This window comes from Bacillus rossius, chromosome 5 (genome assembly GCF_032445375.1).
Source record: "Bacillus rossius redtenbacheri isolate Brsri chromosome 5, Brsri_v3, whole genome shotgun sequence".
NCBI classification, from domain to species: Eukaryota; Metazoa; Arthropoda; class Insecta; order Phasmatodea; family Bacillidae; genus Bacillus; species Bacillus rossius.
The window spans coordinates 37316755-37329844 of NC_086333.1; the positions used below are offsets into that span (position 1 = coordinate 37316755).

The 13090-nt window shown below is 34.8% G+C and overlaps 1 protein-coding gene across 1 annotated transcript in view; it reads left to right on the forward strand.

The window, feature by feature from the left end:
* LOC134531709 (nipped-B-like protein) overlaps nucleotides 1-12511 on the forward strand; it is a 185719-nt gene extending 173208 nt beyond the window's left edge. The window contains exon 4 of the mRNA XM_063367528.1: nucleotides 8516-12511. Coding sequence (XP_063223598.1) covers nucleotides 8516-8610 — 95 coding nt within the window. The 3' untranslated portion in view covers nucleotides 8611-12511. The remainder of the gene's footprint in view (nucleotides 1-8515) is intronic.
* Nucleotides 12512-13090: the final 579 nt, after the last annotated feature.

Sequence of the window (13090 nt, forward strand, 5' to 3'; positions counted from 1 at the left end):
GAAGCCTATACACTCTACCATGCGGGTTTTAAACCATGCAGGACAAGGGCGCGTGCATCATATGCTTATTGGGGTTTATTGGCCAGCCATGGCTGCGATTGGCGCCATGACTGACGCCCCATTGGTCGCCTAGCTTAAAAGCTAGCTAAGTGTGACCCAGGTAAAACCTGCATAGACACAGGGAAAACCCTGGGCCGGTTCATGCGGGGATCAATTAACATGCATTAAGCAAGCAGGTAACTACTGGACAAGAGGAAGAAGGGTCCAGGTAAGAAGAGTTGGAGGGGCTGAAAATCAACCTTGGTGGAGTTGGGTGCTTGGGCCTTGCGGCCCGCATTTAAGTTGGGAGCTCCTGGGTTATTATTAGCCAGGGGCGCATGCGCCCCCAGGGGTGGGCGACTTCACGTCAGCCCAGCCACAGCTGCCCAGGCAGCCACAGTTAAGACAGAAGCGGGCAGACGAGCCAGTAAACCGGCTCGAACTGCTGGCTCTCGGAGCGAAAGGCAGCCTGACGTTGCGCCATCTTCATCTTCCTTCTTCAGGTCAACAGCAGTACTTTTCAAGCCAGGGTGGGGGGAGGGAACCTACCTCGCCACCCAAAATCCCCGAGACGGTTTAAGGTCGCGCCGCTCGAGGCTACTGCTGCCACACCTACAGCAGCCCCAGCTGAAGGTTTCTGATGTCTTCCTTCAGAGTTCCGATGCATTTCAATTCCGTTGCGCGCGCAGCAGTTCACAGCTCCGCAAGTTCCAGCCCGCAGTTCGTCTACACTTCGCATTTTTTCAGCACATCGAGCTCCCCTGCGGGCCTTCGCCGACGAAGCTGCTTCCTGCCACGCGCCGAGATGCATTCAGGCTACCTTTCACACCGACAGCCGTAATAACGACTCCGCAGGCCGGCCATTGGTCCGCGGACTGCTATTGGTTATTCACAGCCACCCCAGCGAGATTGCAACTCTCGGGCTGGGCTCCCGTATCCGCCACCCGCGGGACGCGGTCGGTAGCAGTTGGCGCTGCTAGGCCGCCCCCAGCCAACACCACCGAGACTCAAGGCCTTCCCACCCTGTCGCCCGAAGCCTGTGACGTCACGGGTAAGAGGCCAAGGGAGGGTTGGTTGGGCAGGCTCAGGAATGTGTAACGGTCTGTGCAGCTACTTGCCTTGACCGTAGCAGGGGTATTTCCGTGGCGTGTTGTACGTTACTTTTAAATACTTTCGTCGCGAGTGAGCATAATAAATGTGTCATGGTATATAAGTGTTGTGTTCCACAATGTCGTGGAAATTATGAAGGTGGTCCGAAAGTTCACGTCTTCAAATGAAAATAGTAAAAATGCGTTGTTGAACACACGGGAACACTTCATAACCACAAAATATTCCAGGGTAAGTTTATGCATTAACTCTTTACAGTATTTATTTTCCAATAGTGCTAATATTCAGTTAGGTATTTTGCAGTTTGTTAGTCCGTAAGTGTTTTAATCAATCTGGTTTTAAATCTATAAAACATACAAAATGCGTAGACAAATGGAATTACATTAAAATAGTATTCAGCAATAAGCATGATTTTGTAACATTATCTTCCGCATATTAAAATTATTCATTAAAACGCACTTAATAAGTAATAATAAATAATATTACGCCATGTCCGAAACTGCATATTTTGTATAAAAGTCATGTGACCCAATTTTCAATAAAATTATATGAAGACGCATTTTAGGGTTTATTATTAGATATCTTGTATCTAGAGATGTAAATAAATTGAAGTAATCTCATAACTCACGCTGTGTAATTGTTAACCTTTGGAATCACGCGAAGATATTGTAATATGTTTAAAAACAAATAATTACTTGTAATGGTCGCAAGAAATATTTTTAATAATTGGTAAATATTGCAGTTACCTTATATACTACTCATCCTTAGAAATCAATTTTAACATTTGTCGTAATAAGTCAATTTTGAAGCATTTATAAACTTAGTTCATTTGTATACTTGTATATGATGTATGGAAATGTTTACTGACGATGGCCGAGTTTAATTACACTAACATTTCTATACAACAATTAATCATTTCGATCACTGCCTTAAAGTACGAAGCATTAAATTCTGAATTCGTAGGTTTTCTTATAGTGGTTATGTTTTTGTTCTAATGAAAAAGATCTCTATTGATAACAATACTATTGCCCACATGCATACAATATTTCTGAGCCGGATAATATCATATATATTTTATATAAAAGACAGCAGAATCCTTACACAGGCTGCACAAATACATTTTGCCATGCAAAATTCATCATTGTATGTTAATATAAGCTACATAATTTGCTATTTTATACACGTGTTCAATAATTCATGTCAAGTTAAACTACACTCCACGAAATTGTTCTAATTGTAGGAACTGCCAAAAGTATACTTTATACCCAGCATATAAATTAAACATGTGTTATGAGAAGCATTTAAGTTACTTTTAATTTGTTTGTTCTCACTTCCCTTGATACTTGTATAATATTTGTATCGGTTTAGTGTTTACAGATGTGGTTTCTGTCAAAAAAAACAACACTACATTTTTTGCTCCGGTGTGTGTGTCAAGAAAACTATTTAATTATTCATATAAAATTTTTTTAATGTTTATAAATACTACTTTGTACGGAGTATACCAAGACAACTACTGCAATGTGTATAATAATCTATTATATCCTCTGCTGATTTAAGTGAACGTAGTTAAATTTCGTTAGCAATTATCATAATAGTCGTGCTTGATAAAATTTCGTTAAGACTAACATAAGAGTAGCGGCGAAACGCAAGGGCGGGAGAAACGCGTTCACATGAAGAAAGCAACGTCCGCGCGCCACGAGCCTACTGCCTCCTGCCTGTGACGTCACGGACATGTTGTAAGGCCTTGAGTTTCGGTGGTGTTGCCCCAGCACGCACACAAAACCCACACGCACTGCCAGCCTTCGGTTACCCAATAGGTCGCAGGGAACTCCCAGCCAACAGCCCGCGAGAGAGATGCGCACGCCCCGAGAGACGACCACCGACTGCTCGGTGCGTTCCGCCTTTGAATATACATACTGTATAGACAGAGGTGCCCCCCCCCCCCCCCCCCAAACATTATGACTCACCCCCCCCCCCTAACCTAATGATGTGCCCCCCCCACCCCCCGAAATTTTTTATGCCATTTTCTCAATGATTTACTCAATGATTTTATAATATTATACTTTTTTAGAATTATATTTTATCACATTTTGCATTAACTAAAACTGATTTTCTAATAATAATTTTGGTCATATCAGGTAATATTTCCATCCTGAACCGACAGATGCCAAACTGCTTTTGTTGAGGAAAGAGGGGGGGTTGCCAATTTGATTTACAAGATCCCTTTCAATTATCAAAGCACCAGAAACTTATTTTCACATTAGAAGCTATAATTACGTAAATAATATATACATTTTTCTCGTCTTTTAATCACCCCCCCCCCCCACCCTGAAATTTTAATGACGCAGTCTGCGTCATTACCCCCGCCCCCCTCACCACTGTGGGCACCCCTGGTATAGAAGTCGCCAGCCCAGGTTAAAATTTCTAACACGGTTTTTGAGGTAGTTGGTTAATTCACCGCCGCAATCGCCACACATCTCTAGGGCATCGACTTGTGGTGGTCCCTAGCGGACAAGTGTCGAAACTCTTCAAACACCCCTTTCCCCCTCCCGTTGAACGAACTTGAGCTGTAGTGAATGATAGGTTGAGGGGGGGGGGGGGGTGCGGGGGAATGACAGCGGGCGACAGTGCTGCGCTCTAACGTGTAAATAACAAACTAAGACGATACAACGCGTTACGGCAGCGCACTGCAGCGGTGAAGTTCCTAAGCTGCTCATCATACGCTTCTGAAAAAACGTAGAGTAAATCCTATCCACTCGCGACTTCTATACAGTATATATATTCAGTATATATACGCGGGCTCGTGCTGCAACCACGGTAGCGCGACGGCGACAAACATTCACGTCGTCGAGCGGACGAGATGGCGCAAGCGACACAGTTACCTGTCCAAGACTTTTTTTTTCTGTTTCCATCGAGTCGCGGGCGCTAATGCGTATCATAATTTTGCTCTCGAAAAATTATTAAACTATTAGTTTTTTAAAATAATTTAAAGGTTTTTTTTTCCTTCTAAATTTATCTGTGAAATTTCTGAAATATGTTTGCACACTTTTTTTTTTTTTTTTTAGGATTAAATGTTTGATTTGAAGTGAACTATTTACTGTCTCAAACATACATATTAAAAAAAAAACGGAAAAAAAAATGATGCTAGGTACGTATGGAACAGCAGGGAATATTTTATATACAATAATTTTTTTTTTTTTTCGCCGCACGGGTAACCACCGTATGTTCGCTATAACGTGATATTCTGCTGTCGCAACGCCATCTTCGCATCGCGCCGTCGCGGTATTGTGATTGCAGCAAAAACATCATGGTACACGCCTATCTGTGGTAACAACTAGATAAATACTTGTAGTTTCCACTGAGTTTGCTGTGCCGAATAAAGCTGGACTCAAAACGATCCGTCGCGTCCCTCCGCTTCTTGTCCGTCTCGTTCAATGACGTGATCTGCAGCCAATCATAACGCCCGGAAAATTCCATCCGTCTTTCCATCAGAAGCTTTCGAAGGACGATGAACGAAAGTAGGTATAACCTCTAATATTTTTGCAAGGCATTGATGGCATCTTTTACTGTTTGAAAGGTTTTGAAGTTTGTTTATTTATTGAGCTGCTTCTATTATATGTTTTTAACTAGAAGTGAAACACATTTAAAAGTTTGATATTTGATATATATTTTCAGATATACCGTACGTAATTAATGTCTTGGACAATTTTTATAATTAAATATCAGAGTGAAAATATCTCCTTTTATTATTTTTTAAGTGCTTAACTTACATGCTCGTAAATTTAACCCACATAAAGAGAAATGACCACCATAATTTAAGCCTTCTAGTCAGTTGGCAGCATCCAAGTGAAAAATATTACGATGGACATGCGGATCTTGTAAATCGGTCGTTTACGTGATGGATGAACTGATGGCGGACTGACGGATGTCGGACGGACACGACGGATCGTTGATAGTCCACCTTAAGGCAATCCCGTGGGCACTTCAGAATTATTTTATTGTCACTATGTTATGTAAGTACCCCGGAGGTAAAGGACATTGTCATTGTTTTTATGAAATAGATTTGGCACAACAAAAAACATTTAACTATTTATTAAAAAAAAAGAATATTTTCGTCCAATAAAAATACTAAGAATAAAAGTTTAAAGTTTCACAAAGCAATTCCTATTTATAGAAAAGAAACCTGAAAATAAATTTTTAAAAAGATTACTTTTTCACTAGGTAATGAAAAATTGCAATTGTGTAACGTAATGACCTTTATCTTTGGGATGTATATAAGTAGTATATAAAAGGGGCTCCAGCGCCTGGTTACTGGGTGAGGATGGCGAGAATGGGGTCAAAGACCCACCATCATGAAGTGACTGTTGTACTTTTCGTTACGGTCGCCATATTGATTCCTGACATCATGGGGCCATCTTTGATGACCTTGACCTTGACCCCGAAAGCCATTTTGGATCCGCCATCTTGTATTTCACAATTTAGTTTTCTCGCAATTTTGTATTATAGAACATTCCGACATCTTGGAACCCAATGCCCCAGTCTCTAATGTTACACTTGTCGTTACGGCTACCAACTGGTACGTATGTGTATAGTGTCATAGTGCAAATTGATAATCCATTGATAATCCATTTTAAGCTAGAAAATCGGGGAAAGTTGTAAAATTCATAAAAAATTATATAATAAAATTTTAATATCAAAACTTAATTACGCTGACATCACCATTCCACTGTTTGTTAATGCCGCCATCTTAAATAACATTTAGTTATATGTCAGAATGTTGGGAAAAATCTGAAAATTAATGAAAAAAAATTCAATATTATTATATTAATTAAAAACCATCACGCCATTTTTAAATCGGTCCACCATCTTGAAAATACATTATTTGGAAACTATAAATTCAAAAATTTAGTTAATTTAATTTCGATAGTAAAATCAATTAAAGAAGGACTAGTTTTGAACCCGGTGAAGTCAATCGAATATGAATGGCAACGGATCCTTCCTCCACGAAAGCCACTGGCAGACTTACCCCCATCACTAATGCCAAAAAAGATATTACATCAGCCAGTAAAACGTCATGGTGGCCATGTTGTTTTCGTTTGTAGGAGGCCGCCATCTTGTGTAAGACATTGTTTTCGTTAACTAGAGGGCACTGCCCCCATATTTTAATTTTTTCCCGCTAGAGTGCCGTTATTATTTATTGCCAGGGCGCACACCATCTTACCGACTTTTTGGCTGCCATCTTGAAACTCTGTAATTATTATGCTACGAATTCAAGAAAAATTCTAAAAATCATTAATTAAAATATTGATTGATTCGAACGATTCCTGTCCTTGTTTCGATCCTTGATTTATGAAACAAATTTTTTTTTTTTTAAATTTCCACAAAACTGATAGGTTGAGAAATAAAACAACAAAATTACAAATGAAAAATTTATTACTAAATATATACTCTATTACAAGAACAACAACCAACAAATTATTGGAATTTCTCAATTTCGGCAGTCTTCTTGGAGAAAAAAGCAAGTCATTTACATGTCTTGACATGTCTTTTCAGGGCAGTTACACATGCCAGTTGATACCACATTTTTCACATAGCACAGAGAAGTAATTTTTTATAAATTTTAAATTGTTTCCTTAATTTCTAGCTTTAAAACGGATTTTCAATTTGGCTGACCAATTTCGAAATGACAAAATATTTTCTATAAAAATTTTAATAATTAAATTGTTTATAAATTTTAGGATTTTTCTCAACTTTATAGTATAAAAATTACTGTTTTTCAAGAGGGTGGCTGTATAAAAACGTTTAATAGTGTCATAATTTTCAATATGTTGGAATAGAGTTTGTTACATTAAAATTTTATTATATAATTTTTTAATATAAATTTTAAGATTTTATGGCTTAAAAAATATGTATTTTTAATATGGCGGTCGTAACGAAATTTGCAAAATGACGTCATTCTCATACCAGTTGGTGGCCATAACGCAACGTGCAACGTTAGAGAGTGCGGCATTCGATTTTAAGATGGTGGAATGTTCTAGAAGGTAAAAAATACAAAACTGCTGATAAACAAAATGGTGGAATACAAGATGTCGGATACAAATTGGCTGCCAGGGTCAAGGTCCAAGTCAGAACTCAAGGTCATCCAAGATGGCCCTCGTGATGTCAAATTCAATACGTTGACCGTAACGAAAAATGCATAGGTGACAGCATCATCATCCAAGATGGCCAACGTGACGTCATGATGGTCTGTCATTGATCACATCCTCGCCATCCTTACTCAGCACCCAGGTGCCGAAACCCCTTATATATATATATATATATATATATATATATATATAGGTTCAGAATTTAAAAAAAAATATTTTTTTTTGCCTTCCACAGCACTTTTTTCCCTTAGTGAGGGAGCTGTAACACAAGTTGAGGCTTGTTTAGTATTTTGAAAATCAAAGAAAAAGAGAGTGAGAAGAGAGAGAGATAGAGGGAGATACAGATAGAAAGAGAGAGAGAAGGTAATCCAATACCGTGCCATTTTTTTATACCTTTGTATAAACTGAAATTGTAACCGAAATTTAGACAACTCGCATGGTGTGCGCACTCTACAGATGAATGTCTGGCGTTTGAGCCGTATGTTAGATTATTTATTCTCCTTCAGGCAGGTTGGACTGACATTTTCTGAGAGACAGATATACCTTACTCTCTATACCAGATGACGGATATTTTTCCAGAGTAGTGTATTTACTGTAAAAATCAACAATCTTTTTTACACATAGCTAGGTTCTTCCTTCTTGTTGCGGTGCTTAGAAACATAGACAAATATAAATAAAATAAACATTTTTGCTTCTCAGGCTATTGTGATTGTTTGCTGCATCCAGTACCTCACCTGAAGGAGAGGCCATATTTAAGGACTTGAATCGTCGTTAAATCTTGTATTTTGTTTTCTATCGTCTCACTTAGTTTTTTGCTAGTATAAGTCCTGTCTGTTTGGTTTTTTGTCATTTCTCCTATGGTCTTGTCTTTCTGTTTTACATTTGGTCCAATTGTTTTTCTGGCCCTTGTATGTTGTATTTTTCCATTGTCCTGAATTTTCCTGACAAGGATTTGAAAACCTAATTAGTGTTTGCTATTTACATACTCGGTCATTGTGGATTGTTCTGTGATTGGAATGTTTTATATTCTGTACCCTTTGGTTTTGGTCTTATTGTTTTATTGGTCTTTGTTAAATTTGAATTTTTTTTTAGGGTGGAGAACGTCCACCCAAATTCAAGTATTTTATACAATGGTAGTATCAAAATGCGTAGTATCTCGTTACTAAGCTTTTATTCAGAAAAATGCAACAGGTATGTTAATCTTGTTTATTTGACTGTTGCAGCACACAAGCAGGAACGAGAACAAGCCAACGTGTACATTGAGCGACAAGGCAGCTTGAGAGAGACGACGTCACCGCTGGCGATCAAAAAGGAATGAACTCGTCAGCTTTAACAACGATTTTCACAGTACAAAATATTTTGTCAGTTCCTGCGTGTGCACCATGCCATGTAATTTAACCAGGTACAAATTCTTTGAGAGGTATTTATAAGGCAATAACGGGGCGAACTGTATTGCAGCACGAATTATTATATTAAGTTACAAAATAAGTGATTGGTGACACATCGGGAGACCCTACTTGTGTGGACTGCGAGCAATTGAGACATGAAAAGAAACAATACTTACCACTTCATGTACTGCTTAGAAGTTAAAAAATACCTGTGTTGATCAAATTAAGTTTTAATGAACAAGTATTTTTCTATGAGATAGATATTTTTGTAAATAACTGCCGGAATCAATATGGATGTATTAAAAAAAATTATTGGTGTTCTAAATTTAAATTATGCAAGACTTTTTTTTGTAATTTAAATAATAAAATGGTTTCAGTAATGAAGACCACTGACTGAAAAAAATTATATTATAGTTATACTAAATGAGCATGTTTAATGCAGTTTGTATTCTACCTCACATGCAAGCGTTTCGAGAGGAAATAAGCCACTTAACCACTAATAAGAGTACATTACATTTTGTTTTGCAATGTATGAATAAATATTATAAGCTTCTTAGTGTGCCAATAAAATAAGATAACTTAGTTATAATTTCATCATCTGATCACAATTTTGTAAATACGTTCAATACTTAGCCTAAACAACTTTTTATGTTTGACTCTCAGTTTAATTGACTTCCTTACCTTACTGTTTGCTTCAATTATTTGTGTTGCATTTATATGTTGTTGTTTATTATAATTTTAGATACCTATATTTTGAAAATAGTTGTTTGATAGGATTGAAATATTGTATAGGGTTCTAAGTTGATTATTAGTCTGAAATTGTACCACATTGCTCAGAATTGGCTATGTGTCATGATCAATTAGTTAACGTGACTGTATAATTCATGCTATACGAGTAATGAAAGCTGCTGTAGTTTATTCGGATTCAACATATTAGATACATGTGCACATCATATGGGTTATGTTTCTAAAGGTGAAAAGAACTGGGTACGCGTCCATTTAGCAATGAGGCCGAGTCAGTGATAGTCTGCTATTATTTCCACTACATTTTCTCTAAAGAACATCAGTATTCCCTATAATAAAGTATGTACGTTCAACTTTGTTCTTGTTATGTAGAACCATGGGATAGTCAAACACAACAAACAAGATAGTGGTTTTAAAGCCATTTGTTAGGGTTGAGCTGATAAATATATATAAGTATATAAGTTACAGATATAATAAATAGTTCTAAATATTTTGTTCCTTATTCATAACTTTGTAGATATAGTTTTTTTTTCATAATAAATTAATGTGTTATATTGTGATTAATACCGAATGGACAAAACAAAATCATGATATTGATTACTAATTACATTTTCCGTGAAAACCTTGAGTATATGAGAAATTACATGACATGCAAAAGCTTTTGCATAAGCCTACTTACACCTCTACAATAATACAATAACAACTCAAGTAAAGGAGTGTTGAAAGATTTACATGTATATTTGTTGTACTTACAGAACTTTTATACAATTATGTATCTAAAAAAGATAACGCGATTCTTTTGGATTTATTTTCAGTGAGTCGCGGCCCCTCAGTTTCCTTTCAATAAATTAAAAATTTAACCATACAAGTTGTACAGAACTGTACATGAATAAAATTTTCTTTGAAATATGTTACACTAATGGAATCCATGGTACGTCCACGCTTTCAATCAGTGATTTCGATGTAGGTTTACTTTGAAGACACGCTACACTTAAGTCTGTTTTAAAAATAAGAAGAAAACGTTTAAAAGCAAAGGGCCTTTTTAAACCCCTTTCTACCTTTCAGTTACCTGCACAAAGGCAAGTGCGTGGGCTACAAAAAAATTTCTAAAACATAAAATTACACATACAGCCTGAAGAAATTGAAACTTGAAAGTTATATTTGAGTTTTTTTAGTTATATGCATACTATCTCTCATTGTACAGGACAAGCCCGTCCACGATGAGAGTGCTGCTATTTATATACAAACTGGTAAAACACTGACCACAATATTCATGAACTGTGTTAACATAAATATATTTACCATTGTATTCACTCAGTCTGCATCCCGGTATTGTATGCCAAATACTGGTACAAGTCTTCGTACGCTTATAAAAGTTAATATAACAATATATTCTAAGTTAATAACATTGACATACACGTATATTCTTACCAATATGTCTGAAAGATAAATATGCTGGCACAAAAGTGTATCTTAAAAATAACCTATGTAAGTTTTTCCTTACTATCTACTGTCGTAAACCTTGCTTAAATTTATAGTTGGCATTAAATTAGGGCTGTTACGTTTGGTTTAAAATTCGTCATGTTGCGTTATTATTCTATGTTGAATATTTTATTAGAATACGTAAATGAAAAGTATCGATCAGACATAAAGCTGCAAAAAGCTGTACTTGAAATACTAATATTTACCAAATCCCAACTTTCATCAAGAGTTTTAAATTATAATAACTCTAAAATTTTAAAGTTTAAATCTTTTGTAAGTCATTTATATATTTAATTGAAAAAATATCTTATTACTTTATTCAAAAAAATTATGAGTAAACATGTGTTAATGAATAAGCTTGTAAAAACATTTAAATATAATACGCAACTTAAGCTTTTTTCCAAAAGTTGAAATAAAAAAGTGATAAGTGACGGTGAATCAGTAAATATACAATGTTCGTTAAAACCAATTCTCTATAGAATAATTTTTCTACCTTAATACCTATAATATTTTTACATTAAAATAACTTAACAGCCATCCTAAGTTATTGCGACATTGTGGTAATTTTGTTTACTAGCGGAAATTTGTATATCTCACCGCTCAGTGTAAATATGAAATGGTTTTGACTTTAGTTAAAACAATTATGGTAATGGGAAACCAGTGTTGTAGTATTGGCAGAAAAATATTTCTGGAATGAAATATTTATTTCCATGCCAAAATTATTATTTTGCTGGTTGTAACCTTAATTCTACTGACAATACGTATTGCAACATACAATTATGCATTCAGTTATCGTGTAATGAGTGAACTAAAAGCATTTAGCGTGTTTTAAGTAGTATAGTTTTATGTATTGTGTTTTATGTAATATATTACAATTTAGTTATTATGTTTACTTCCTTATGTAAATAAGAGTGTACATAATTTCAAAACATTGATTAAAATAAACATGTTTATATTTGTTATGTTATACTATGATCTTGATGTGGTAATTTGTGTTGATAAAGCCAGAGTTATAAAATGAATAAAATAATGTACTTTGTAAAAATTTGACTTTGACCGACATGTTACAGTATTTGCCATTCAGGAATAAAATATAGAGATAATTTACCTCAATAAATTATTAAATGTTTTTCTGTCTTAATTATCCCTAAGTTTAATTTGGCATAGTTTATATTTTTCATAACATAATTCAGTTGAACATTGAAATGTTTTTCTCGATATTACATTGAGGGTACAACCTACAATAAATGAACGTCAGTAGTCAACATATCATGAGAAAATACTAAATGTGTTAATTCCTGCTTATGTCAATGTAAAGATAAACCAAAGTGTAGCTCACATGAAATGATAATTTAGTAGTTATTTATTGAAACAACATTTTGACAAATGAAAAATATATAGTTATGTTTTAAAATAAATGTTTATTACTATTATGCGCAAAAATATTTAAATGATTAAAAAAACAATATATTCGCTTTAATATAATTTATTTAAAACAATAATTCTCATAATTCTTCGGTCAATTATTTTATCTTTGCATGATTTGGTCACATTTATTGTTCTAAATCGATAATGTTAAATAAAAAAACCTATGATCATATAAAAGTGATTTTATTTTTAACATCCAAATTTTTCCACCTTTAGATTTTTTTAATAACTTTATTTTATATTCTTGTTGGGAATATTTTTGGTCTTTAACAAATAAACTCAAGTACCTTTCCAATATTTTAAGTTTTCGTTTTCTCAACTTTTATTTATTATAAGAATTTATTTCCCTTTGTCTTCAGGATTATCACTTGTATTTAACATTTAAATCTAATTTTTCATATTCATGTAAAAATGATATGTTTTATATAGTCTATCATTCATTTAGTATTTTGATAAAATTACTAATTTTCACTTATATAATAATTTTGTAACAAAAGTGAATAATTCTTCTAAAATTTCTAGAATTGATATTGCAACATAGATAGGTTTATTACTTTATAATTTTTTCTTTGTTTGTATGAATAGTACATAAATATTTGAATATAATATTGTGTTTTCATTTTTTGGATCACTGACAATTTGAAATACTGTATTTTATTTGTGTATATTTTATATATTTATATATAAATTATATTTTTTAATACGCCACGGTTTTAAAACGTAATAAAAATTAAAAAATAATTTCTCCTACACCCA